Below are 25561 nucleotides of genomic sequence, written 5' to 3'. Positions count from 1 at the left end.
TTTCCCCTCTAAATACCCAAATCATTTAAAAGGTGTGGAGCCTGAACTGATGAACTGAGGCGAATAGCCACAGAGGCTCTCCTCTCACTAACGTTGTGTACTAGTGCCCCCATGTGATGAGTTTGTGTATTTCACGTCAAGTCATTGGTTTTTTATGCAGAGACATTGGAGAAACAACTTGAATATAATATCCACATTAGAAGGATTCAGTTTGATCAAAAATGTTTATTCTGTGGTGAAAACATTCCTGTCACATACACACACACACACTCACACATACACACGCACTCGCACGGGCACACACACACACAATTTTCTTTTTACAAAATTCCATCGTATAATGCAAGTGAAGAGACAAAAACAAAATCGTAAAAGTGACATAAGCACATGTGATTGGCTTCTGCAGTTCATTCAGAAACAAAGAGGGGAGCACATGGAAAGTCTCTGCCCACCAGGGAAATCAAAACAACTGATGCTGTGTGTGTCTGTTTAACTTCAGAAAAGGATCATCCTAAGGCAATCACAAGAGGGATCAGATTTCACGTCTCGCTGCGCAGGAACGATACGAGGGAGCGTCCGCGCGCTCCGGATTCAACATCGATTGTTCAAGCTGCGTCTGAAAGGCATCAGCGGCTGTAGTAGTTTAAGTAGTAAGGAGATTGTGGACAGTTTTCCTCCCCCCCCCGGAGTTCCTCAGCATTCCTCCTTGATGTAGATTTGTTCGTCTGTGTCGGACTCCAGGTGCTCCAGTCGGTCCGTCTGTCCGTTCATTATCTCGTCGGGGGTTTTCATGAACCTGGGGAACACGGATGAGTAGACAGAAGTTTAGTTATTTAGTTAGAATCCTGTTGTATGTATGTTTCATCCTAAATTATTGTGTGAGGTTGACGTGCCTGAACAGAAGTCTTTGTCCGGGCTCTTTCCTGATAATGTTCAGTTTGTAGTAGTGTCTCAGTGCTCGCGACATCTTCTCGTACGTCATATTTGTCCTGTTCTGTAACAGGTAAAAGCACAATAGTGTTATTAATAATGATAATAGTGATAAAATACTAATTATCAATCATTAATAATGTGGTTCGTTGATCAGAGTAGTAGTTATAGCAGTTCTCAATCCTTGAATCATCTGTGTCATTCAAAGCTGCATGAGTTCATGTTGTGGTCACATGGGGGCAGACTAACTCCACAATAAGCTGAAGACACAACAACAGAGAAGGTATCTGTGACAATTTAAATAAATAAAACAAATATCTGTCCTATTAACACACATCAAACACAGTTTGTGAACTTTAAAACAATGAGCTTAACGAGGCTAAAAAGCTCTGTAGACATAAGGTGAATTGTAAAATTGGCAGATACATCTTTCACTTTATCTGTATTTGTAACACCTTTCACATTACATAGTCATTTGATCAATTATTAATTAAGAATAAATATATTTGAGTTGCTTCAGAGGCCTGACTCTGCTAACAAATAAACCTGCATTAACTGTTTTGGCCGCTAGGAGGCAGCACTAACATATGTCCTTATATCCAGTTGATGTTTTTTCAAACAGGTGAGTCTGTCTACAACAACAATACCAGTGCTATGCATAACCATCTGAAGCTGAACCGCTTAGGTTCCTGAATGCTTGTGTGTGTGTTTGAGTGTGTAGGTGTGTTTGAGTGTTTACCTTGTGATTCCCCCAGAGCCTGGCCAGGCCGTTGGGGTCCATGATGCGGAAGACTTTGCTCTCTGGATCCTCCCAGCGGATGTAGTTCTCGTACCTGCTGTCTGACAGGAGCTGGTAGACGTAGTCCCACAGCAGCCTGCAGTCTGCAGGGACACGACAAGACAACACAGAGTGGGTTTAACAAAAACGATTCTAATGTCTGACTTCTGAGCTTCAAAGCTGATCTACTGCTTTGTGTCAGCACTTCCCCAGAGATAAGTCTCTGATATGCTGCTGTCTCTGGAAACATCTGCTCAGTTTGAGACTATAGAAACACACACGTTTTAAATCAAGATGTCCCCCCACACGGATTTAACCTTCAACCTCAACTGGGCTGAATCTCACCTGCTATCCGTCCTATGGGCATCTGCGGCTCCTCTGGAGGAGACACCGGCATGATGACGTGGTTCCTGTAGAGCGCCTCCTCCTGCTGCAGCAGGTGCTGCTGCTGATGTGTCAGGGGTAGCGCATGGTGGTGGCCGTGAATTTTACTTTCACGCCCGTTCTCGTGTGTCGCCTGGGACAGGGGTCCGCCTCGGCTGTGCCTGAAGTCAATGCCGGCAGCCCCGCCACTCCTGCTCGGGGTGAGGAGCAGAGGGTTCATGATGGTGCTGGGCATGAGCTGGATGACGCGAGGAGGGCCCGCCTCCTGGCCCCCTGGGCTGCCTGGGCACAGGGGTTCTCGCGGTGTCGTGCAGCGGCCGTTCGGTGCGGCTGGGGACACGGACAAGGGGTACATTTCCTCGTGCAGGTGGTGGTTGCTGTCTGGCAGCTCTGAGAAGGTTTGGAGGGATTCATCGTTGGCCGGGCGGGGATGATTGGGCCCCAGGGGGGATCGACGCTGGGTTGGGTGGAGAGGGGAGCGGGAGCGGTGCCGCAGCTCGATGGTTGGTGGATGCTGGGGGAGGGGCTCTGTACCACGCGGCCCTCGTCGTACCGTTTCTGAGGATACAGAAGCAGCAACATGCATAAATATCTACAGTTAAGTTACACATTACAAATCAAATTTTCTTGTATTTTGTCTTATCTGTGGCTTGTGGGAAGTAAAATCTTTTAGGAAACGGATTTCTGACATCAAATTGACCCACTTGATTGATTTAGTAAAAAATGGGCGGGTAATGTAAACAGCTGTTGGTTTTGGGTATAAAGTTTGGGAGTGGAACTAGTTCCTGTTTCTGCCATACAGGTGTGGCAACAGTAAAAACATACTGGATATCGACATGATGTTGGCAGCCACTGAGCAGAAATCATTGTAGGAACTCAGAAAGAAACATTACGAGACTTTGACGCCTCAAAAACCCCAAATACAAAACCAGTATGTCAAGTTTTAAAAGAGTAGAACTACTCTGAAATACTGGCTTGCATTGATATCTTAGACATCCTGTTTGTATGAAGTATTTTTCTACTCTTCAGCGCAAATTGAAACCCAAAATCTTGCCAGACAGTTTGAGTAATGGAGAATGAAAATCAAGTGATAATGTTTTGCCGGTGTTTAACTTCCTGGTTCCCTGGTATCGTTGCTTCACATTTAATGAACACAAGGTGTCACTATCATCCTACACTTAAGCCTGGTAACATTATGTTTGATCAGGTTTGGTAGAAGTTCTCTGGTTTGTCTTGGCAGCAGCTTGAATTCTGCTCTGATGCGTTCTCTCAAAAGCCATCAACAAAAACACAGTGACCTCAAAACTAGGAGGACAGGAGTCATGAATACGAGAGAGCCAATCACTTCTGTGTGTGGTGGCCTGTGCCACAGCCTGTTTAAATAACATTTCCTTGTAGAACAGGTTGTACTGTCAACAGCAAATTCTGCAGAATTACTGCTTGATCCACTCCCAATACTGCCGTGAGACATTTCCTCAAATCAGAGCCAAAAGAACAATCTCAGGTGTGAATTTTACTTCCTCGATTACAGAAAACACAGACACAAAGAAGTTAAGACAACTTTTCAGCACTATGCACACAAATGATAAATTATCTTTTTATATTGACCATATTGTTTCAATAATTTTGTAAGGAAAACATAGTTTAACACAATTGAAAAAGTTCATATTTTGTTGTATTTTTACCACAGATTTCCAATAGGTGGTTCAAATCCCTATGGACATTTGTACAAGACATTCAGGTGAACTGTTTGTTTTCCTCAACTCTCCCTCCACAGGTTATTTCCCACAGTAATACAAATTTTAAGTTCTGTGCACGTACGTTGAACCTTCTTATTTTCTATGTCACTAATTTGAAAGCGCCACAATCAAAAATGATTTATTAGTGGCTCAAGTCAGTCTGTGATAATGGAGCTAATATTGGACAACTTGCAAACATTGTAGTTGACTCGACTCAGTTGACAATGGGTTTTTTTAATCGTAACTTTCTACAGGTAAATGGGAAATTACTCATTCAGCATGAACCACACCTCAGGTGTTACTGAGGTGTGGTTCACAACTTGACAACATGACTGTGGATGTCTTGTTGAAGATTTACCTGCTACTTAACTAAGCTACTAAGTTAGATATGTGATTAAGAGACTCGATAAAATGTACATAAAATATGTAATAATATGTAAATTGATTGCATGTTAGTTACATGGTTTGTAAATTGTTCATTAACTGATTTATGAGCTTAAACCCTCTTTATTTAAAATGTCAGTTTGTACATTGTTTCTGTTTCTGCTACATTCAGCTGATAAAGTCTTACAGTGTTGAATTGGTCATGATGTTTAAAAAAAAGATCTGGTGTAGAATTTAAATTATCAACAAAAATATTGATTCCAATGCAGATTATGTTGAGGATTAACAAAATGATTGGACTGACCTTCGAGCTTCACGTGCTGCCCAGGGCTCTCAGGCAGCGAGTGGAAGGAGTTCCCAGGGAAGTAGGCAGAGGGGTAAAACACGTGGGGCTTCCTCTGCTTCAGGATGTGCTGCAGCAGCTCGTACAGGACGTCCCCTGCACAGATGAAAAGGTCAGAGGTTACCATACGTCTCCCAGTAGCATTTTTACGCCTGCATAAAGAGGGGAAATTAGTGGTGGCGTCGACCACAGAATCAGCTTCCCCCTTCTCCTTCTTCTTCTCTTTGCTTTCCAGGCATCGTGGAGCTTGAGCAATAATGGAATAGTCACTGAGGAGGCAGCCGCCACATCAGACTGTCTCAGGGGAGTGTGGAATGGCAGATCAGGCTTGTAAATAGAAAAACAGCTCCTTGATATTAAACCCTGACGACCCCAATGATTAAAGAGGTTGCCAAAAGTTTATAGGTTTCCCTCTGGTGCAGGACTGTGCCCAGTGAGTTTGCTCTGACAGAACAAGCACTGAGCCTCCACAGAGCAAATTAAGTTATCGAAATTAAACTCAAAGAACTTTCTTTTGAGGGCGTGTTTTCATAGAGAAGCAGTGGCCGGGGAAGGAAAAGATTCCCACGGGACAAAAACTGAGATTTTAAAAAGAAGAATATGACGAATCCAAACACACATCAGGAGCTGGAGGCAGAAAACACCAGCTATCTGTTGACACAAGTAAATATGAGTCTGATGTTCTCCTTTAAGTGTTTATACAGTAGTGGAGACACCAGGCACAACAGAGGAGTAGGAAGTTCCCTGAATGATTAACAGCTGTCGCTTCGTTGACTCCACACCGACAACGAAGTCTCAGCTGCCGCCGCGACACAACATTTGCATGGTGCACAAATCAGGTGGATGTGGACGTGATTTTTAACACAGTCGCCTCGCCACCTCCTACAGGCTAACCATAACGAGGAAATGATTCTCATGAAGGAAGCGACGGGGAGCGTGTGCACACTCACACCCCTTTCAGTTCTCGCTTTCTGATCCTGTGGCCTTGAGTTGCAACCGAGGGAAATTTCCTGCTTCCTGGTGCATTGAACTTTGGTTTAAAAAAAATTGAAAAAGTTTGATTAAACTTCAAGGTTTGCTTTTTGTCTTAAATCTGCAAAACTATATTGATCATTATAAAGTATGCGTACAAGAGAATTCAAAAGTGTCATGTTAGCTTGCAGCCATAACTCCTACGTAAAGCTTCAGCTTAAAATCGTCCCATTGAACATAATCATGTCTAAACATGAAGCTGTGATTGGAAGAGAGGTTAAGACATACAAGCTCTATTATTTCACAATATTTGTAGCAGGAAAATATGGCACACAGCAGGGACTGATGGGAACTTTAGCTTCACAAATGCCCGGAGGAGGAAACAGACATCACACAACAAAACATCTCTCTTCCCTAAAAGTGACATTTTCACTGAAGTTGGTAACAACAAAAAGCCAAAGCAGCTGCTGATGTTGAAATGTAACCAGTCATTGTAATCACCTGACACCACATGATTAAGTTTCAGGGAAAAGATATCAAAAAAATCTCAAGATCTCTGGCAAATTAAAACCGACTGATGGATGCTGTAACAGGTTTTCAGATTTCTTCCCCCAGAATTCAATTTTTTTGCCAAGATATGAAAATGTTCACATATATTTGAAAACGAATCAACCATACAGGAGCTGGACAACAGCGGCCAGCTGGTCCACATCTCTCACTCTCTTAGATTGTGTCATAACACGTTATGCAACACTTGAAGATCTCTTCCATTCTTCACTTCTGAACATGAATACAGACGTACACTACACTGCTCCAGCTGTACAGAGCAACTTTTAGTTACTATAGAGGTATAACACATAATTGACTAAGTTTGTCATTTTCTGCTCATAGAATATAATTAAAAAACACGAACTTCACTCACGAGCAAAAATTACAAAAGAAAAGAATGTGACATTGATTATGATAATTATCGATAACTCATTTGAAAATTATGTAATTTGTTGCCCATCATCCAACAACCTTAGTGGACCAAAACTGCTGTACACCTAGGTTAGTACAGAGAAATATAGATGGTAACAACTGTAGAAGTAGGGTAATAGAAACTGTAGATTTGCAGCAATGTAAAAATACATACACATTTTTTGAGAACTTGTAACACCTTCACCTATGTTCATTTGATTATCTTTGTATTCATTTCATCTTTAAGTTGTGTATTTATCCTATTTCTGAATTCAAGTATTTGCGTTTTTACTTTACATTTATAAATCCATATGATTCCTGCACATTTCTGAACCCAACATGACCCGAAGTTTCCTCACTCCAGTTTCCAGTGTGTGTGGGGGATTTCTCCCATGTCTTATCTGTATATTTCACAACGCTGACCGCTCATTGCATCCCACTCACAACCCTGAGCCACACCACACAACACTGACTTCATCCCTGTGTGGTGAAACATTTCCATGACGCTGCACCAACAGTCACACGCAAACTGACACGAAATCCTCTTTCATTTTGAAATAGAAATCCAAAACTCTGCAAAGAGCAGAAACGTTTTTTCCTTTTTTTCCCCCTTTATTTTGACGTGCCTGGTTCGTGGTGTTGCCAGGGCGACAGTTGAGGTTTTTTTTTTTTTTTTACTTCCTGATCAACTGTCTGTTACTTCCTCCCCCCATCAGCCTCAGTGTAACAGCTGCCTCCCTCCACTGTCGCTGCCTGCCCTCCCTCCTCTGCTCCAGCTGACTTTATTGATTTTTAAACGGTGCATGTTTGCTGTGAACACATTCATTGTAAAGCTGCACTAACACAGATCTTCATGGTCAATTTGTTTGCCCAGTCTCATCCTGTTGTGAAACTAATTTTCATTGATCACATTTTCAGTTTTTATACTCCAGTTTGTGACAGCAGGTGTTTTTTGCCCAGAAAATCATTTTCTATGTATAGTTAGAGCACTTTGTTCCATGACTTTCCTGAACCCACTCACTCAGTTTTTCCATGATCTTACACTCTTCTTCCTACCTACTTGGTAAATCTAGTTTTCCAGTCTGGAGTCCTGCTCCAGCTGGACTCAAAAATAACTTTAATCCAATCAATGAAAGTGACTCATTTGCAAAACTTTGAACTTATGTCTCCAGTTTTCCCAGCCTCTAGGGTAGAATGAAAAAAAGAGGAGTACCAGAGTGGGGGGATCGGTAGCGGAAGTCCTCTTTGGTGAGCAACAGCAGGGCTTTCCCATTCATCTGGAAAGAGCCGCTGGTGATCGGCCGCAGGGCAAACTCCTTCTCGGCCCATCGCAGCCACTGGGCCACGTCTTCCCTGCTCCAAAAGACCGGCTGCAGACCTGCAGGTGAGAGGGGCAGATGAAGCAGAAGGAATTTGAGAGCAGGGTTTGGTGAAGAAGTAGCAAAATATAACGGTGGTGGAGGGGGAAGAGGGAAGAAAAGGAAGATTAGTCAGATCAGTGAGGGGAAGAACAGTGAGGCAGGGGGTTGGGGGGTCAAGGAAGGAAGAAAGAAGGACAGGCAGGAAGGGGGGCGGGGGAGGGAGGGGGGGAGGAAGGAAGGAAGGAGGCAGAGGCAGTAAAAAGGATATTGAGGAAGCGGAGATAAAAGCCAAAAGGAGGGAGTGATTATGGGAACGGTGGCAACGATAAAGAAAAAAAAGATGAAGGAGAGGCAGAGACCGAAAGGCAGAGCGGGTGAGAATAAAAGATTAGAAGAAGATAGGGTAAGGGAAAGAATACAGAATAAATCACAAGGATAAAAGAGGAGGGGGGGGTATATGAGAAAGTAGGCCGGGCTGGTATTTCATTTGATCTGTTATGATCAGTTCTGCTCTTTGCTCTCTGGACAGCAAGCACATTAGAGGACAGCCAGATATTAGTTTGTGTATAAATGGACAAGGAGACATGGAGGAAAGGGAGGAAATGGGAATGACAGCTTCTTTTTGTCTCCTCTTTTGAAACGTTTCTCTCACTGCTGTGGGAGCAGGGTGTGAATTATCTGCATTGCTGACAACCACTATTGAGTGGCAAAAGAGAGGGGGCTATGAAAATAATCTAAAGACATCTTCACTTTACTTGAATTTTGTTCAAAATTTTTTTGTAGCATTGAAATATTTTTCCGAAGTGCAGTGGAGGCAGCAACACCCGGGTTATGACTTAATAAGCTTGTTTATCTGAGCGTGCATTAGCTAGCAGAAAAGCTCAAAACATAAACCCGGTCAACATGTAAACATTGACTGTTAGTTTTGGTATGTTCTGATGTTAAAGTGCAACATTAGTTATAAATCTATCAAAATTAGCACAATAGCTAATAAGCTTACTTATCCTATAGTGTTAAAATCTAATTTGGTCACCCCACAGATGAGCTGTAGTTTTCTAGTTCTGCCGACTAAGGTATATTTTGACCGAAAACTATTTATAAAATGATCTTTGACTCTGATATTCCTGTTATTGTCTGACATAGCAAGTTGTACATTTTCATTTCATTTGTATTGATCTTGGTGACCATGGCCGCCTCATCATATATTTTTGCTCTGTGTGTAACCCAATGATTAACACTATGACTCAGACACACCCCCTCTCTTTTTCTGTTTCACACACGCAAAAACAGACTTTCAGCGGCGTAAGGCTGCGATCAGAACATCCACGACACCCACACAGAGCATAACTTCTCATTTCTTACATCTCAGTTATCGGCCAGACTCAAACACTTCCTCTGGGAGTCGGACAGCTGTTATCTTTGGCCGCCAATGTCACTGTCACACGAGTAATAGGAACCTTGTGTTCGCTTTCAGTCCTCCTTCCATTCAACCCCCCACCCCCACACACACACACACAGACACACACACACAGACACACACCACCCGTCAAACAAAGGAAGTTTTCACAGAGAGCAATCAATATAAAATGAAACCCTGTCTAGATTGTCAGCTTCCCATTTCTTCCCAAGTCCACTGTATTCAGAGAGTGGCACGAGCGCAGACGATAAGCCCGGGAAGGCCGAGGTTATCTGAAGCACAGCCTGTCGAGCACTGACCCGCAGCCTGTCAACAGACATCCTTAAAAAGTGTGTCTGGGATGCAGGTGTTTCACAACCAAAGGAACCAATGGAGGGCAGATAGGATTTTATTGGTTGCCTCTGGACTAAATGCATGTAAATATGCATGCATTTAGTTCCACACACCCTGATGAATAGAGCAGTAAATGTAACTTTAAATGAGAATGCCTTGCAATGTGCTTAGAAAACCAGAGACTTGCTAAACTTGTGTTAAACATAAAGTTTGCTCCCTTTTGCAGCATCAAATTACTACAAAAGACTTTATGTTCATAGGATACAACGGAATACCCATAACTGACTTCACCATTGATTTTTTTTGTCAATATTGAATCAAACTACCATCTGCACTACGTGCACCAGCTGTATGTTTGTCTTTCGTGCCTGACTTGTGAGAGGAGGGAGGCCGAGGCGGCAGTGCGGCCTGGGTCACAAGGTCATGGCTGCGGTATGCTCTCTCCAGGGCCGGAGAGCAGTGCTGCTCTGCCAAAACCCCTCCGAGATCCGGTCTGCCGGCCTCAGCCATCTGCACAGAGCCCAGAGGAGGAAGCAACAAGGGGAGCAGAAGGCAAAGAGGAGGAGGAGGCGGAGGAGGAGAAGAAGAAGGAAGAAGGGGGGGTCCAAACAAACGTGTCCCACAACGCACTTTGGCAGGAAGCAATCCAGCGTGGGCTCCGTATCAGCACAGGAAACTTCCTGCGGCAAGGTTAGAGGGTGACGCTGGGAGGTTTATTAACAGACAGCAGCAAGACAGAGAGGAGAAAAGGAAGAGTGGAAACAGAGGGGAAAGAGTGATGGGAACAGTGGGAGATTGTGTGTAGCGATGGAGAGAAGATAAAGGCAGAAGAGATGAAATGGCAGGAACAAGAGAACTTCACAGAAGCGTAAAAAAGGAAGGGAAAGCAAACAGGAAGGCAAACGTGTACTAAGTCTGTACTTAGTTCACAGGACAGGGCGCCATATTCAGTCCTGAATTCTTGCTCTTTGGAATTCTTTCAACTGTTTATATCACAGACTGGATATGAAGATGAACGACCCAGCTCCACTTCCTCCCACTATCCATAAATTAAACCAAAATATACTGGACTGTGCGGTGCTGATGGAACTGCATTATTGAGACCTCGCAGATACATCCGCTCGACCAATCACAAGTCACTTTCTGCTGTCAATCATGATGTGCAATCCATTTTTATAGTATCTAATAATTAAATAAGGCTGAAGTTAATGGAGAAAATCGAAGAACCAGCTAAAATGACAAACTATCTTTGCAAAACATTTATTTAACATGTCGACTTTTAATTTGGTCCCATCATGGTACCATCCCATCTTAACATGTAGGAGGCTGGGTGTATGGCCTATGACCGATTTGGCTTCACTTTTGGAGAGCTGTCATTTCCTCCATTCTTATACTTCTTTTACACCCAAATTAGATCCATGTCTACTGCAGAGAAATTTGACGTGACACGATGTTAGTGGCTGTTAATGGGATTTTTGACCAGTGGAAAAGGGGCTTTATGCTTATAGTCTATGCTTTATACCTCTTCTAGCCTTGTTATAGAATGGCGACCCATCCAGCCTTTACCCTGTCTCTTGGCTGCTGTCAGCAACCCTCGAAGGACAAACAATATGGGATGAATGCTTCATAAAGACAGAGCTGTTTTAAAGTCCAAATCAATATCACAATAAGAGAGATTGGAAACAGCAGTTCATTGTGAGTCTAGATTTTATAAATACAGTAATAACAGTCAGATGTATCCAAAGGAAAGAGGTGCATCACTCTAGCATATATATGAAAATGACTGCTAATCCCTACTATTCCATTAATATTCAACCCTGGTCAGGTATTTCAGGTAGTTTCTGCACAATGTTTGTGAATTTGTCCTCCATGCTTACCCTGCTCTGTCAGATGTCGAAAGCTATGACAGCTGAGGGAGAATAACTGAAGACTTATTTGTCCACAATGATCATTTCAGATTTCAGTATTAAAACTTGAATCCCCTTCAAGGTGCATGTTTCAGGAGCTGGTTTCATATCCATGTGATCTAGACAGGAAAGTAAATCTTATATGCTCACTCGAGGTGAAAAGGAACGTGGACAGCAGGGACAGTGAGTGTAAGGAGCACAGAGAGCACCTTGGACCCTGGTGACACTCTGTCCCTTCAACACGCTCACTCCGTCTCTTCAGCTGATAAATCTGACCTTTCTGGTTGTTTTCCGCCAGAGAATCGTTTACCGATTTGTTGCAGGTTACAGGAAGAAAATCAATATCGGTCTTCATTGCCATTAGTCCCTGCCTTTGTTGGACCCATATCAGGTTCAGTGTGTGTGTGCTTGCACCTGTGTGTGTGTGTGTGTGTGTTTGGAGAAAATGTGTGTTTACATTGAATAAAACCCTCAAGCATCACAGCAGCAGGATCCCAAGCCCTTTACTAAACCGTGGGCTCCTAATCCTCTCTGATGACACATCATTTTCACTCTGTGGTTTCTCAGGCCCCCGCTCTGACACACACACACACACACATACACAGCGCACAAGTTGCCAAGGCAACTCATAAGTGCTTGGGATGAATGAAGGGAAGAGGAGGATGAGATCACTGGTATCTTGTTTCGTTGTTGCGGTACAGGAGTCCTCAACTTCCCCTCTCAGCCAGACGACTTAATGAGGTCCGACCTACTGTGAAGCTAAAAGGTCCCATCCAGAATCACAGCTTAGCCTTCACACGTCTCACCCACAGTCACACTGCTGTGTGTGTTTAACTCGCCCGACCGAAAAGTGCAAAAACAACTGCTCGTTGATGACTAGACTGAATACAAATTACTTTAGAACTGTAACTCACACCTCTAGTGGCCAAATGAAAAGGAATAGTATTTAAACAGGCCGGGGAAAACCTAGAAACTTAAAGCAATAATGAACAGTTTTATTTCTTTCTCTGTTTTTTTGATTGATCGTGTAGTTATTGATGTGTATTACAGATTTTAAGCTAGGTTTCTTTGCTCTGTTAACATCACTCCAGTCACTACTTCTGTAAAACCAAGGCAAGACCCAATTTTCCAGACATTTTCTGGAGGTTGTCTTTCACATATCAGGAACGAAGCAGGATAATGTCTGGCTCAGATGCGTTCACAACAACAGATATGTTCCTGTAACATTCAGATGAAGGGTGACAGCAGCCAGGACGTGACATCAATTGTGCTGCAGAAACCACCGTGTTTTCTCTACAGCCCATTGACACCGACTGACTGATTGAATTTGTTCAGTTTTTCTCCTGCGTCACTCCTCTCTGTTTACTTTCTCTTGTATTTGTCAAACTGGAACAAAACTGCATGCATGCTATGTTTTGAGTCATACTAGGATCTGAAAGTGTCAGCAACTGCAGCCTTTCAACGGTCTGCACACAGACACGACTACTGAACGTAGAAACCTCTGCTGCTTTATAACTATAGCTCAATAAACACCCCCCAAAGAATGGCTGCATCAATAAGGCAGACACTTTGCTCTCCAAACTCCTTAGTCACTTAGTTCTTCAGTAAATGTTTGCCTTTTCTCTCAAAGCAGAAGTTGGCGGATATTGGTCTTGTTATCTCAATAGAGAAGCATTTTTTTTCTTTGTTTCTCCAGACAGATGAGGGGGAGGAGGGGGAGGAAGGAAGGAAGGAAGGAAGGAGGAAGGCTGAGTAAGAGAGCAACACATTCGGTAAGTCAGTCCTCACACACTATTCATCACTTTGTGTCTCGCTGCACATCGATTCCCTGTCAGGTGGGTGTGGCAGGGGAAAATCCACCTCCACGTGCACACACGGGCACACAGACACTCACAAGCACCTTTACCTTTCAATCAAAAGACCCCCCCCCCCTGCCCCACACACACACACACACACACTCATATTCATCCTCTATGTCCTGCTCAAGCGTGCATGTGCCTTTCCCCATCCAGAACAAAACTGGACTGCATCCAGTCAAAACAAACATAAAACAGATCATCAATCACACACAACTTTTATGGCCGGGAAGTAGCGCGACCTGTTTTTGATAGCTTGTTGTCGAGTGCGGGAGCAAGCCGGCTCTTGTAGGTTAGTTCCTGAATCCAGGCTTAACTGCCACTCTTCCTTTTGTTCAGGTGCCAGGTTTTTTTTCTCTTTTTTTTTTCTCGAAATGCGGAAGCTTCAAAGACGTTAACTATATCCAAAGGCCCCTGCTTGTTGAAACACATACTCCCTGTAGGCACGGTGAACTCCTTCTTTTTTTCTATCCATGTGGAGAAAGTTAAGTCATTATTTCATTTCAAGTTATTTCGTGTTTTTTTCGTCTTATGGGCCACTTACTGTGCTTTACATTACAAGTCTCATTCACCCATTCACACACATTCATATAGAGCTCCAATAAGCAGAGCTATTACACACCATTCACCCAATGTCCACACAGCCAATTTCAGTATCTTGCCTATTGATATATCTGATTGCAAAATAGAGGAACCGGGAATCGAACCAGGACTATTCTAGTTAGTGGGCGACCCTCTCTACCTCCTGAGTCCTACCTTCTCTGATGTGCTCTTTTGTAATTGTTTCTGGTGGTTTCGATTATTGTTATATTGGAAATGGATCACATACATTTTTTCAAAATAATCATAAGCTATAATTCTATAGCACTTATTTAAACAAGATTCCAATCACCCTAAGATAACTAACAGTAGTATATTCAAAACACTCAGTATGCACTGATACTTGTACACTACTGGCCCACCACACAGTGTTTGCAGGAAAGCTACAAGCTCCTAACAGCTGCATAAAATTAAAATAAATTGCGGGAAAATGGCGATACACCTCTGGGACGATGGCAGGAAACAAAAAGATGCATGAGAATGAAATATCGGGGGCGTCTCGGCAAGGCGCATACCACATCATCGCAGCGTCCCCGCTTTGCATAATCAGTCAGTCCAGCTGGGGACAGTTGTTTCAAGTCATCCTCGTCTCTCTGTCTGTGTTGCTGGTTTTACAATGACAAAATAAATCAACACATCTCTATTCTTTGTCGCCATATTTTAACATTTATATTGCCAATCCACAGTTTTTGTATCTTCTGTTCATATAAAACTGTTTTGAATGTTGATTTCTTACAGTGACGATTTACAGTACACTAGAAACGTCAATATTTTTAAAGGGGGGGTAATTGGTGGAATCGGGACAAAAATCCTTGTATCTGTATATTTTGACATATCAGTGTTGAATTATGGGACGTGTAGGATCAGGTGGGTTTGGACTCAGCCCGTACAGGGGAATGAAAGTCATAATATTACATCTCCTACAGTTTTCGATTTTCTGGCACATCCCCCGACATGATCTCAGTGCAATACTAACTCTCCGGAGTGTCCCTTTGAAAATCTATAGTTGGCTGCCTACCAGCCCCATGGTATCTTCCTACCAACACGTAAGAAACCAGTGTGTCGCTGCCTTATCAGCGTTGCCTCATGCACGATACAAGATGAAAAAACAACCGTTCATGGCGATCTATGCACCAACACCCGGAGGTTCAATGCCCCTCATAACATCGTAAGAGAAAAGGTGCAGCATCGCATCAACTGCCAAAATAAAGAAAATGGAGAAGAAGAAGATTTTTGCTTGTTCAGCTGGTTGTAACGTTTCCATCCCTGCAGACTGAAGCCGATTGAAACCTGTGTACACTGCAGAGTCATTGGACCTGGGAGTGAATGTTGATTGTATCCATTCCCATTGCAGATAAAATCCATATTTCAGTGGGTTTTTTGACCAGTGGAAAAGGGAGCTTAATTGTTATTTGTCAATACAGCGACATTCTCCTCGTGAGAAGTCAGCTGTTGATAAGTGCTGGAACACTCTCAGGCGGAGGTGAATAGTAAAGAAGGATCAGATGTGATGTGCTTGATTTCAGTTAATACAAAATATGGCTGGATTGGACGCTGACTGATCCTTTCGGAAATATACGTCACTTCTTCTTCCTCTTTTTATTATTCATAACACACCAGAGGTTTTAAAACAAAACACTTCCTGTGGGGAGCGTGGAAGAACCCCCAGACCAAATGGACACGATATCATTGGCTATTAATTGTGCTATTGTGACTTTTCCTCCAAAAGTCTGGAATCAACACATCATCACACAATGAACACAAGAAAGTGTGTTCAATGTGTGGAGTGTGTCGCGAACAGGAAGAGAAGGGGGTTGCGCTCAGCCCTCTCGCTGGCATGTGAGAACAGTTTCCCTTTCAGAGGAGAAAAGAGAGCAAGTTAAAACACACACGGGCACACACACACGCACGCACATGCACACAAACACAACAACAACAACATTTATTCAGGAAGCGCTGTCTGCCCACTCAGGAAATTCCTGAGGACAAGAGCTGCTTCCAGGGGCAGGAAATTTCCCCTCAAAAAGACCAAACACACACACACAACACACACGCACACACATTCTATAAAACCGAATCCCTCACACTGAAATGGGTAATATACCACAAATAGAAGGAGAGACTAAAGGAAGATGGTGGGGGGTTTGAAGTCATGTACGATAACGCATACAAGCGCACACATTTAGTCATAGACTCGTACACATACACTACACCTACACTACCTCTGGCAAGCCTTGCACAAAGACACAAGATTCGCTAACACTCATCCACCCACTCGTACAAGCATGCATAGTGCAAACCCAGCTGTGAGATTGCGCACACACACACACACTAAGAGAAAGCAGCCAGTCTTGTTTCCATGGACATAGATTATTTTTTTTAAATCATCCTTAGAGATAGAGATATTTCTTCTCGCAGCCCCTCTTCTTTTGAAATTCATTCAAGTTTATTGTGAAACAACAGTGCAGCACCTTGTGTTTTAGACCTTCAAATAATACACTCCTGTTTCACTGACTAGCTCTCCTTGCGTCATATTCTGGAGTACCATGCTGAGCCGTGATGCCTGGATTTAAAAAAACAATATGTCCAGTACTGGTGAGCGTCTGTGCTGCTTCCCTGTGTGCTGGTGAAACTGGCCTTTTAGAACTTGTCTCTCTTTTGACACAGAAGGAAACATCACTCCTCCTCCGCTTGCTGCAAGGAGCTGCACATTTGTCCACTCTCAGACAAATACTGCTCGATGATTCATTTAGTGACTTGTTCAATGCAGATTTGTTTAAGGACACGACGAAATAAAAGAAAATTGTGCCTGTCTATTTCTTAAGACCGCCCTCCAAGCATATAGTTCATCTGCCCAAATAAACCTTGACTCTACACTGTTTGTTTCAAGCATTAACAGAAAGATGTTGCACCATACCACTTAACGTCATCCACATACGACCTGTCTTTTAATTAGGTAAAGGTCTATGTAACATATTCCAGAGAGTTGTATGGAATCAGTTAGGTCACAGAATTCAGTTGCTTCATATTTTTTATATGCGGCCTCTGTGTTGGTAGCATGTCCACCTGGACCAGTGACGTCCTGAAAGAGCGATCAGGATATTTATGCAGCTCTGTGATCAGAAAATGAGACTTTCCTTTCCTGACTGCTTCTCTGGATCGGATGGACACTGTGTTTTCTTTTTCCTTTTTTGTGCAAGGTTTATGCATGTGATGATATCGATGAAAGGTTGACCACACACTCTCATCTCTGTGCTGAATATGACACTACAACCAGAAGACGGTTAGCATAGCTTAGCATAAAGACTGTAAATGGAATAGCTAGCCTGGCTCTAAACGCAAGTATGAGATCCACCTCTAACGCTCCCTAATCTTGTTTGTCTGATTTGTACATAAACCAAAAGGACAGGTTGTGTTTTTTTACGGGGCTGTTGGACGAGTGCAATAACTTCCTTGAGTCTCGTCACCGTGACGTTTCCCGGCAACAAGAATGACTCCAGGAAGTCACTAAAACAAACAAGATCTAGCACCTTGCTCATTGACCTTTCGAGGTGTTGTTAGGTGGGGTTGGGAACAGAGATTGATGCCTCCATGTTTTAGGTCCTGTCCTTGTTCATTAGTTTTGACTTTAACACCACATGTTCACTGTATACTAAATATATGTAAAAGCTAAATATGCTCTACCTATCATTTTTGACATTTTTACATATTTGCTGTTTAGCTTGCGGTATGGGTTCAAAAGGCTGAGACCTTTTTTCAAAGCACCCTGGCTTCAAAAATCTTCAAATTGATCTTGAATACAGATTTACATTGAAATGAGTTCAATATTTGAGAGAATGGAAAGAATATTAGAATGCTTTCACTAAGGATTGAGTGCTTTATAAAAAACGGTTGAACCAAGTAAAATCCAAAAGAGATAAAAGAAAAGGAAAAACTAGGTAGCAACCTCTTAAAAATAGTAGAAAGTAGAAAAGTAGACAACTTCTTCCAAATATGCTTCCACCAGATGAAGGTGTGGAGTGTCTCTGACTGAAAGGGTTAAAGTCGAGTATGGTAGCATTCTTGAGTGTGAGGAGCAGGCTGCAACTCTCCCCGATCTAATCCACTTCCTCCCCAGGAAATGGAGAAGGCGGATTTCTGCCCACACTGCAATTTCCTCCCTCATTCTTTTTCTTTCTGCCCCCCCCCCTACTCCTCCTCCTCCTCTCTCTCCTCCCCCCTTTTCCTCCCTCCGCCTCTTTCTTTCTTCCTCCCCCCCACCCCTCAGGACAAAACTGCCTCTGAGTGTGGGGGTTAATGGACGGTTTGTTTTCCGGCACATGTGTGTTTAGATAGGCAGCAGGAGAAAGGACAGAGGTGTTTTGGGCTGTGTGAGCGTTTGACAAAGACGTGCCGCTGTTTGTCTGTCTGACTGAGAGAGAGAGGAGAGGGGAGAAGATTTAAACTAAACACTGAAGAGAGGGGGAAGAGAAAGACGTTTTTCGGAGCGGCGGATGTGTGAGTCACGGCCGTGCGAGGAGCTGTGTTTGAAATGTGTGTAAAACAAAGTGGGACTTCCACGTGTCTGCGGATGTTAACTGACCCATCGGTCTACTCGACAGGAAGCCCAACGCGGACCTGTTGAACGTTCTTCCTTTTTCTGCAACAATGCAAAAAGGGAAGTGGGCTGAGGGAGTTTCCTGTGTGTCTCATCCAACCTCAGCCCAGTCCAACACCCCACAAAGGCCCTGAACTTCACACTTGCAAGAAAAAAAAACGGGTTAAATATTGACGGACGCATGGACAAAGCAGCTCAGGGTTACTCTTTGAACGTCGACTATCTCTTGGCACGGCTCCAGCCCCGCCTGCTCTACGATTGGTTAAGAGACAGCGAGCCGACGCACAGACCTGTGAATGCCATAGGGTTGTTTAAGTTCGTTTACACCTTTTCAAAACATTCAACATATTCTTTCTTAAATTACTCATTTACAGACGGCTATTTAACTCTGTTAAGTGAGTCAAGCAAGGTGCAGACAAGGTGGTTTTTCTTGGTTTGAACCAAAGTGGAAAACGTTGTTTGATATCTACTGTATATTTGGTTGTTCTGATTCAAAGTATACGCGATTAATATGCACTGAGTGCTTCTTAAATCCATGTCACATCAAAAACAAGATTCTAGCGTCATATTTGTCCAATTTTTTTTCTTTCTTTATGCTGTTTGTACCAATTCAATAACATTTACATTTAGTCCTTTGCAGACGCCTTTTTTCCAAAGAGATTTACAACTGGGGGACGACACTAGTTGAGCACAGATGACTTGCCTCAAATCAAACATGCTTTTCCTTTGTCATAAAACATTAGCAAAGCATTTTTTACTTGTGTTTATGTTTTCAACCCTGTCTGTCTGTCTCTTTGTTAGTTTGTGTAGGAATATGTTTTTTCTTCTTTCAGAAATCCCATAGTCCCTTAAAGAATTGTGATTTCTTTAAGTGAGGTTCAACGACTGTTTGTAACTACTGAACCATTCTAAACCCCGCCAACCAAGCTCTGACTGGTACGGTTGTTTTTCAAAAAATGAATGATCATCAATGAGGAACGGACGAAGTAAATCAATGAAATAGATCAGATGGCAGAAGCTGACTCCTAAACGTTTGAAGATTCTTTTCTCAAAGTGTTTGGGATAACATTGTAACTACTGAAGCGTGTCCGGATCTTACTCCTCACACCTCGGCCCTCCTCTTCTTCAGCAACTTTCCCTCCCAGCACCTCTGTGTTCTATGCTCCATAGTATCTGTACCTGCAGCTGAGTAACTGCTGCTGGTCAGTTCTGGTCCAGTGGCAGCCAGTATGGGTCAGACGTCTGACCTTGGATCTGCTTCAACACCTCTCAACTGAGAGAAATGGCTGCATGACTGGGCCGGCAGTCATGCAGCGATAATAGTGTTTTTGTGTGTTGTCATAATTGGTTGTGATGCATTGGTATTCTGCCCCATTTTCAATCATTTATATTCATCTTTTCACTTTAACAACACTGTCTATAGCTTAGTTTTACTCTTCAACACTCTCACATGTTGCCACCTGACAAGCAAACATGCCAGAGTCAAAGTTCCCCCTTATTAGCTTGATTGACAGGTGATTTGGGGGATGACATCAAATAAAATCTGATTTCCCCGTCACCCCATCAGCCAAAACAGAAACATTCACAGCGCAAGCCTCTAAAAACACAGACAAGAATCAATCTATGCTGTTGAAATGACCGACTAATGACCGACTAATCAATGTCTGTAGTCTGTAGGAGTCACTGCACTGCTGTGTGTGTGTGTGTGTGTGTGTGTGTGTGTGTGTGTGTGTGTGTGTGTGTGTGTGTGTGTGTGTGTGTGTGTGTGTGTGTGTGTGTGTGTGTGTGTGTGTGTGTGTGTGTGTGTGTGTGTGTGTGTGTGTGTGTGTGTGTGTGTGTCCGTGTGTGAGTGTGTGTGACTCACGCAGGTGCGCAGGCAGCCTGGCAGGCTCGTCCTCCATTCGACTGGCTGGCCTCGCGGCGGGAGCATGGACGGGGGAGGAAGTGGAGTTTGGCAGCGGGTTCGCGGAAGGACTGAAAGAGCTCCTCTCCTGCTATGAATAGACACAGAGACACAAAGCATGGCTCACAAAAGCTCCACGACGCACCGGCCCTGAACCCAAACAGCCCCACGCCGACTCGCCTCACCTCGCGATGCACCCACAGCATCGACTGGCCTCGGTCTCATCTCCACGCAGTGTGCTGTACACTGTGCGCGTCTAACACACTGATGCACCGGCCAGTCGAGCTGTGGATGCACATTCTGGAGGCAGCAACTCACCAAATGCCACACAAGCTTAAGCAAGCATTGCTATGCAGCACATTCAAGTTCTAAACTGAGCAAAGAGTTTTTCACTCATCAAACCTAAAAGTATTAAAATAACAATAATATGAGATCAACTAACGTAAGAAGCTGGAACCAGTGGTTGTTTAGCTCAATAAATCCCAAACAGGTCGAATCTATTATCAGATTTTTTTGGGGGACTTTTTGGTTGTTGACTAATCAATTAATCTACAAATCATTTCAGCAGCACACACATTTGATTGCCACACTCTGCACTTCATCTACACCACGCTCTCATCACTTTTATAGATCAATCTTTCCATTCATGATTGAAATGATCATTGACTAAATCTGAAAACTGTAAAAAAAAAAAACATCTCCCAAAGATTCATGTAATAATCAATATATCATTGAAGTTTTTCTAAAGCAAGAACACAAACATCTGAACCTTCAAAATGTTCCTATTTACTTTGGCCATGGTATTGAAATTGTATATCTCTGGCTGTTGGACTGTTTGCTGGGAGAAAACAGACGTTATCTTCACCACTTCAACCTCTCAATCATTAACTGATCAGTTCAGAAAGAGATCAGCAGAAGGGGAAATGACCCATTTGGATTTCTGATTTCTTCCGATGTGGTAGTAACAATAACTGACTTTATTACAGCTGGTTTTTTAAGCATCTTTGTAAATATCACTTACATTAACCGTTATATTCAGAACAGTACATGCACGTGTACAGCTGTCCATGTTTTTAGACTGAAGAGTTTAAAGGGAACTGAAACTGCCTCTTAGTTAAATCACATCAAAGCTTTTAATAATCGATCAATCTGTCAAGTCGGTCACAGGGGCGGATCCAGGAGCGGGCTGAGCGGGCCCCGGGCTGAAATCTGGTTGCGCCCTGAAGTGCCGTTGTCCTGTAAGTATTTGTTCCTTCTTCTTTTAAATGACAATTTGGTGAATTTTTTTCTAATCTTTTTTTGAAGGACACAATGTGCATGAACAAGAAGATATTTTCAATATATATTCAATGAAAGTTGGCTTTGATCAAAGCTACACAGCTAACAGTAAACAAGGATTTGCTTCAAAGTGTGAATCAGGAATTGTGCCTAGGTGTTGGACAGATAATCTCCTCTGTGTTTATTATCCCTGATTCAATCAGAAAATCAGAAAATCCTGGCTCCATCAATGGTCAGTCATCAAGCAAAAATATCACTGATGGTTTTATCTTCTTAAATGTGAGGATTTTCTACGATTCTCAATCTCTTGCAGTCTGGACTATTGATCAGACAAAACCAGCTATTTTAACACTGTGTCACCTGTGGAACATTGTGATGGGCATTTCTTTAACAATATTTTTATCACTGTGTAATACCAAATAATAAATAGGAAGAATACTCTTCGGGTAAACTCATTATGATATGAGTTATTAGCTGCAGTCCTCAGTCGTTGTGGCTCTGCTGTTGTTTCAGGACTTATTCAGTCTGGGTTAAGGTATGAGATTTTCCACTTTGTGGTCATTCTCTGTTGACTGGTTTCCTTTCCTTCAAATGAGGACAGATCATGAAGCCGTTTCTGTTTCATGAGGAAACGCGTCTCAGTCCTTTACCCGTTTCTCCCGCCAGTTCGAGCCTGCTGTCACCAGCCAGCCACTTTGAGTCCTGCACACCAGCTCGATGTACCAGGAATTTCCTGTGGAGGCCAGGCAATAATCTTTCAGTCTTCTATTTCCTCCTCTATGTGGCTAAGGCTTCTCTCTTTCTCTCTCTTCTCTCGCTCCCCCGCCTGCTTCAGGTCCACTTTCTAAAAAATGGCCAGAGAAAGGAAGAACTCCTCTCTCTTCCATCCCCACAGCTGGGCCTGGGTCAGTTCAGTGGGAAGGCGTCAGTAAGGATGGAGGGAAGAGAGAAGGGAAAGTGATGGATCTGGATTGCAGGGTGAAGGTGGGGGCGAGTTCTGTCTACAACGGTGGAAAACTTCCCTGAGAGCAAACCGCTGGTCTTCCTTCTGCACGGCCGCAATCGTGCAGTGACATCAGACTCAGTAATGAGAAGACGTCCCTCATAAACCAGACAGAACACCAGATTTCACTGTAAGTCAGCAGGGAGTCTGCAGAATGTTCAGGCTGCTCCTGGCCGCCCAGATTAGATGTCTGTGTTTCTATTAGTGCTCAGAATGAAACCATAAGGTGACCACTTCAGATGTCTTTTTTTGTCCAAGCAACAGTTCAAAACCCAAAGATATTCACCAAGGCCCAACATGTCTCTTATGAAACCACATTCAAATTCACTTGATCAACATTTTAATTCAGTCCCCTAGATTTGTGTCACCAAGATCCATGAATTATTCTGTGGGAAATCAATAAAAATGTCCAAAAACTGTTCTATTCCCATGTTAGAGAAAGTGGGAATACAACTCCTGGATCTGCCCCCTGATGCAAATCCACACAGCAAACGTTTCCAACGTTCAGTCGTCTTTTGCGTGATCTTGTGAATTAAAATGTGATTTCACAGGGGTGTTCTGTTTAATTCAGTAGTAACGATGTTAGTTGCAGCTTTATAAACATTCTGTTTATAAAAGACGAACAGCAAGGCGTCACATTAAATCAGCTAGAGTTTGCAAATATTCGAATTTCTGCCCAATGAATGGGAAGTAATCGATTACCGAATACAGTAGTTGATCAACTGTGCAATCCGTTTTACTGTCTGCATTCTATTGACACTATACTTTCTATTCTATTCTATTTCCTTGCGTTTATATTGCATGCTTACTGATTATTGACTTGCTGATCTTTGCTGTAACTTTCATGTTGGACTAGTTAAGCATGATCTGATCTTATCCATTCATATATGTGTGTGTAGCAGATGCACGGCCCGGTCACCCTGGTGCTGTCAGGGCTGCATCCCAGTATTTGGACATGTGTTCGGAGCCATGTGAGGTTAGCAGCTCCCGTCCCCTGGTGTTTAGTGGCGACTGCACGAGCACGCGGTTTGAAACGAGCACGCAACTAAAGCGACGATAGCGCGAGGCTCACGAACACACGCTCGCGCGCTTCGGCTCCGGTCACTTCTCTCCTCTGCGCGCGGACGTGAGCGAAGTGAGGCGGTCACGACTCGTGTCCCCCTCCGCCGCGGAATGAGCGTGGAGCAACAGATGAGTACAAGCACGGAGTGGATGGCCCCGAGCGCGCGCACACACGCACACACACACACACACACACAAACACACAGCACAGTGACTGAACGGGGTTATATGTAACACACACACACAGAACGACAGAGAGATAGTCCCTGCAGGAACCTCACACACAGCAGTTTAAACTAACTACGATGATAACAAGAAGAAGAAGGTGGTGCGTGTGCGCGTGAGAGGACAACAAAGAGGAGAGGACGGTGATACCTTGGCCGCGGCGGAGGAGGATTCAGACATTATCTCCCGTCAACTTCTCTGCGTGCACTTCTCCGTCGTCTCTCTCTCTTCTTCTTCACCTCCTCTCCAGCAGCTCGGCTCGTCACTGTGGGACAAGTAGTTTCTCCTCTTCTGTCATGTAGTCCCTCTTCTTCTTCTTCCTCCTCTTCTTCTATCTGCCGCTCGGGTCCATGGCGCGGCTCCTGTCCGCGGCGTGAAAACTTCTTTTGTCTCTGCGAGTGTTTTCCTTCACATGTCGGCGGCAGCGCGCTGGTTAATAATCCCTTCCTGGAAGAGCGAGCGACGCGCACACTCTCTCTCTCTCGCTCTCTCCCCCTCCCTCTCCCTCTCTCTGTTCTCTCTCTCTCTCTCTATCTATCTCTCTCTGTCTTCCTCTCTCTCTCTCACTCTCTTTCTCTCTCTCTCACACTCTCCCTCTCTCTCTCTTTCTACCTCTCTCTCTCTCTCTCTCTCTCTCTCTCTCTCTCTCTCTCTCTCTCATTGATCTGGATGTGTGTAAAACGGCGAAATGACGTGAATTCCCAGCATTGAGCCTTGCCCCCTTTTAAAGGGAAACCCGAAGCAGGAAATCGCAGCAGGTCGCACACACACGCACACACGTACACGCACACACATGCATACATACACTTACACACAGGTTTGCGGTGCTCCTCTTTTAGGACACTGCAACAACACAAAATCTTGTAGTATCTTGGTGAGGACACTCATTTGCTTACCGCGTTTTTCCTAGCCCCTTACCTTAACCATAAAACACGCACGCACACACGCACACAATGCATTGTAAGGGCCAGGCTTTGGTCCTTTCGAGGTCTTCTGGTCAGACCCCCCCCCCCCCCCCCAACACACACACACACACTAATAACTTCCATTTTTCCTGCATTGACTTTGACCTTCTCATGGAGAGAAATTAGAATAAAAGTAATAAACAAATGTGTGTGTGTCCCCAACTGTCCATATGAGGTCTACTGGTCCTGACAAGGTCAGAGTTTATACTGGGAAAGCTCCCCGAAGAGGAAACAAGAATGTCTTCACGCACACTCACTTGAATGGTTTTTCCTGTGTTTATGTTTTCTAAACCAAAAACAAAACATCATAACATCGAAAGCAGCAAACCCTAACTAAGATAGATATAAATGCATATCGGCCTTGAGGATGACTTTCAATGAGAGGAATTATTTCCCAAGTAGTACTTATAAAACCAAAAGGTCACTGCCAAGTCCCCTTCATTTTCCATTTTGTAATGAACATTTTACATGACTGCTCTCTTAAAGTGACTTCAAAGTGTCTTGATCGTCAACTAGTGGCTAACTGCATTATAGGTTATTGACCCTGCCTCATTCATGTTACTG

At 43.5% G+C, this 25561-nt stretch overlaps 1 protein-coding gene across 5 annotated transcripts; it reads right to left on the bottom strand.

The window, feature by feature from the left end:
* Positions 1-205: 205 nt before the first annotated feature.
* etv6 (ETS variant transcription factor 6) lies at positions 206-24497 on the bottom strand. 5 transcript variants are annotated; one of them, XM_062382528.1, is made up of 8 exons: positions 24183-24496; positions 20426-20555; positions 7704-7868; positions 4520-4654; positions 2054-2650; positions 1670-1812; positions 894-994; positions 206-796 (listed from the first exon to the last, which is right to left on the bottom strand). In XM_062382528.1, exons 1-8 carry the CDS (start codon positions 24210-24212, stop codon positions 694-696), a joined length of 1404 nt encoding a protein of 467 aa, XP_062238512.1. In that variant the 5' UTR covers positions 24213-24496; the 3' UTR covers positions 206-693. The 5 variants fall into 5 exon arrangements, with proteins under 5 accessions (XP_062238512.1, XP_062238513.1, XP_062238514.1 ...); XM_062382529.1 differs by having other exon boundaries at positions 20426-20552; XM_062382530.1 differs by lacking the exon at positions 24183-24496 and adding an exon at positions 20650-21676.
* Between the last annotated feature and the right edge of the window lie 1064 nt (positions 24498-25561).

This window comes from Platichthys flesus, chromosome 23 (genome assembly GCF_949316205.1).
Source record: "Platichthys flesus chromosome 23, fPlaFle2.1, whole genome shotgun sequence".
Classification (NCBI taxonomy): domain Eukaryota; kingdom Metazoa; phylum Chordata; class Actinopteri; order Pleuronectiformes; family Pleuronectidae; genus Platichthys; species Platichthys flesus.
Note: the sequence above shows the minus strand (reverse complement) of the source record. Positions and strands in the feature narration are given on the sequence as shown.

Excerpts from the sequence above, each read along its gene's own strand:
- etv6 (XM_062382528.1), bottom strand. The coding sequence starts at position 24,212 with ATGTCTGAATCCTCCTCCGCCGCGGCCAAG. Across the intron at positions 2,651-4,519 it reads GCAGCACGTGAAGCTCGAAG|AAACGGTACGACGAGGGCCG; the intron begins GTCAGTCCAATC and ends CTGTATCCTCAG. Across the intron at positions 1,813-2,053 it reads GCCCATAGGACGGATAGCAG|ACTGCAGGCTGCTGTGGGAC; the intron begins GTGAGATTCAGC and ends GTGTCCCTGCAG.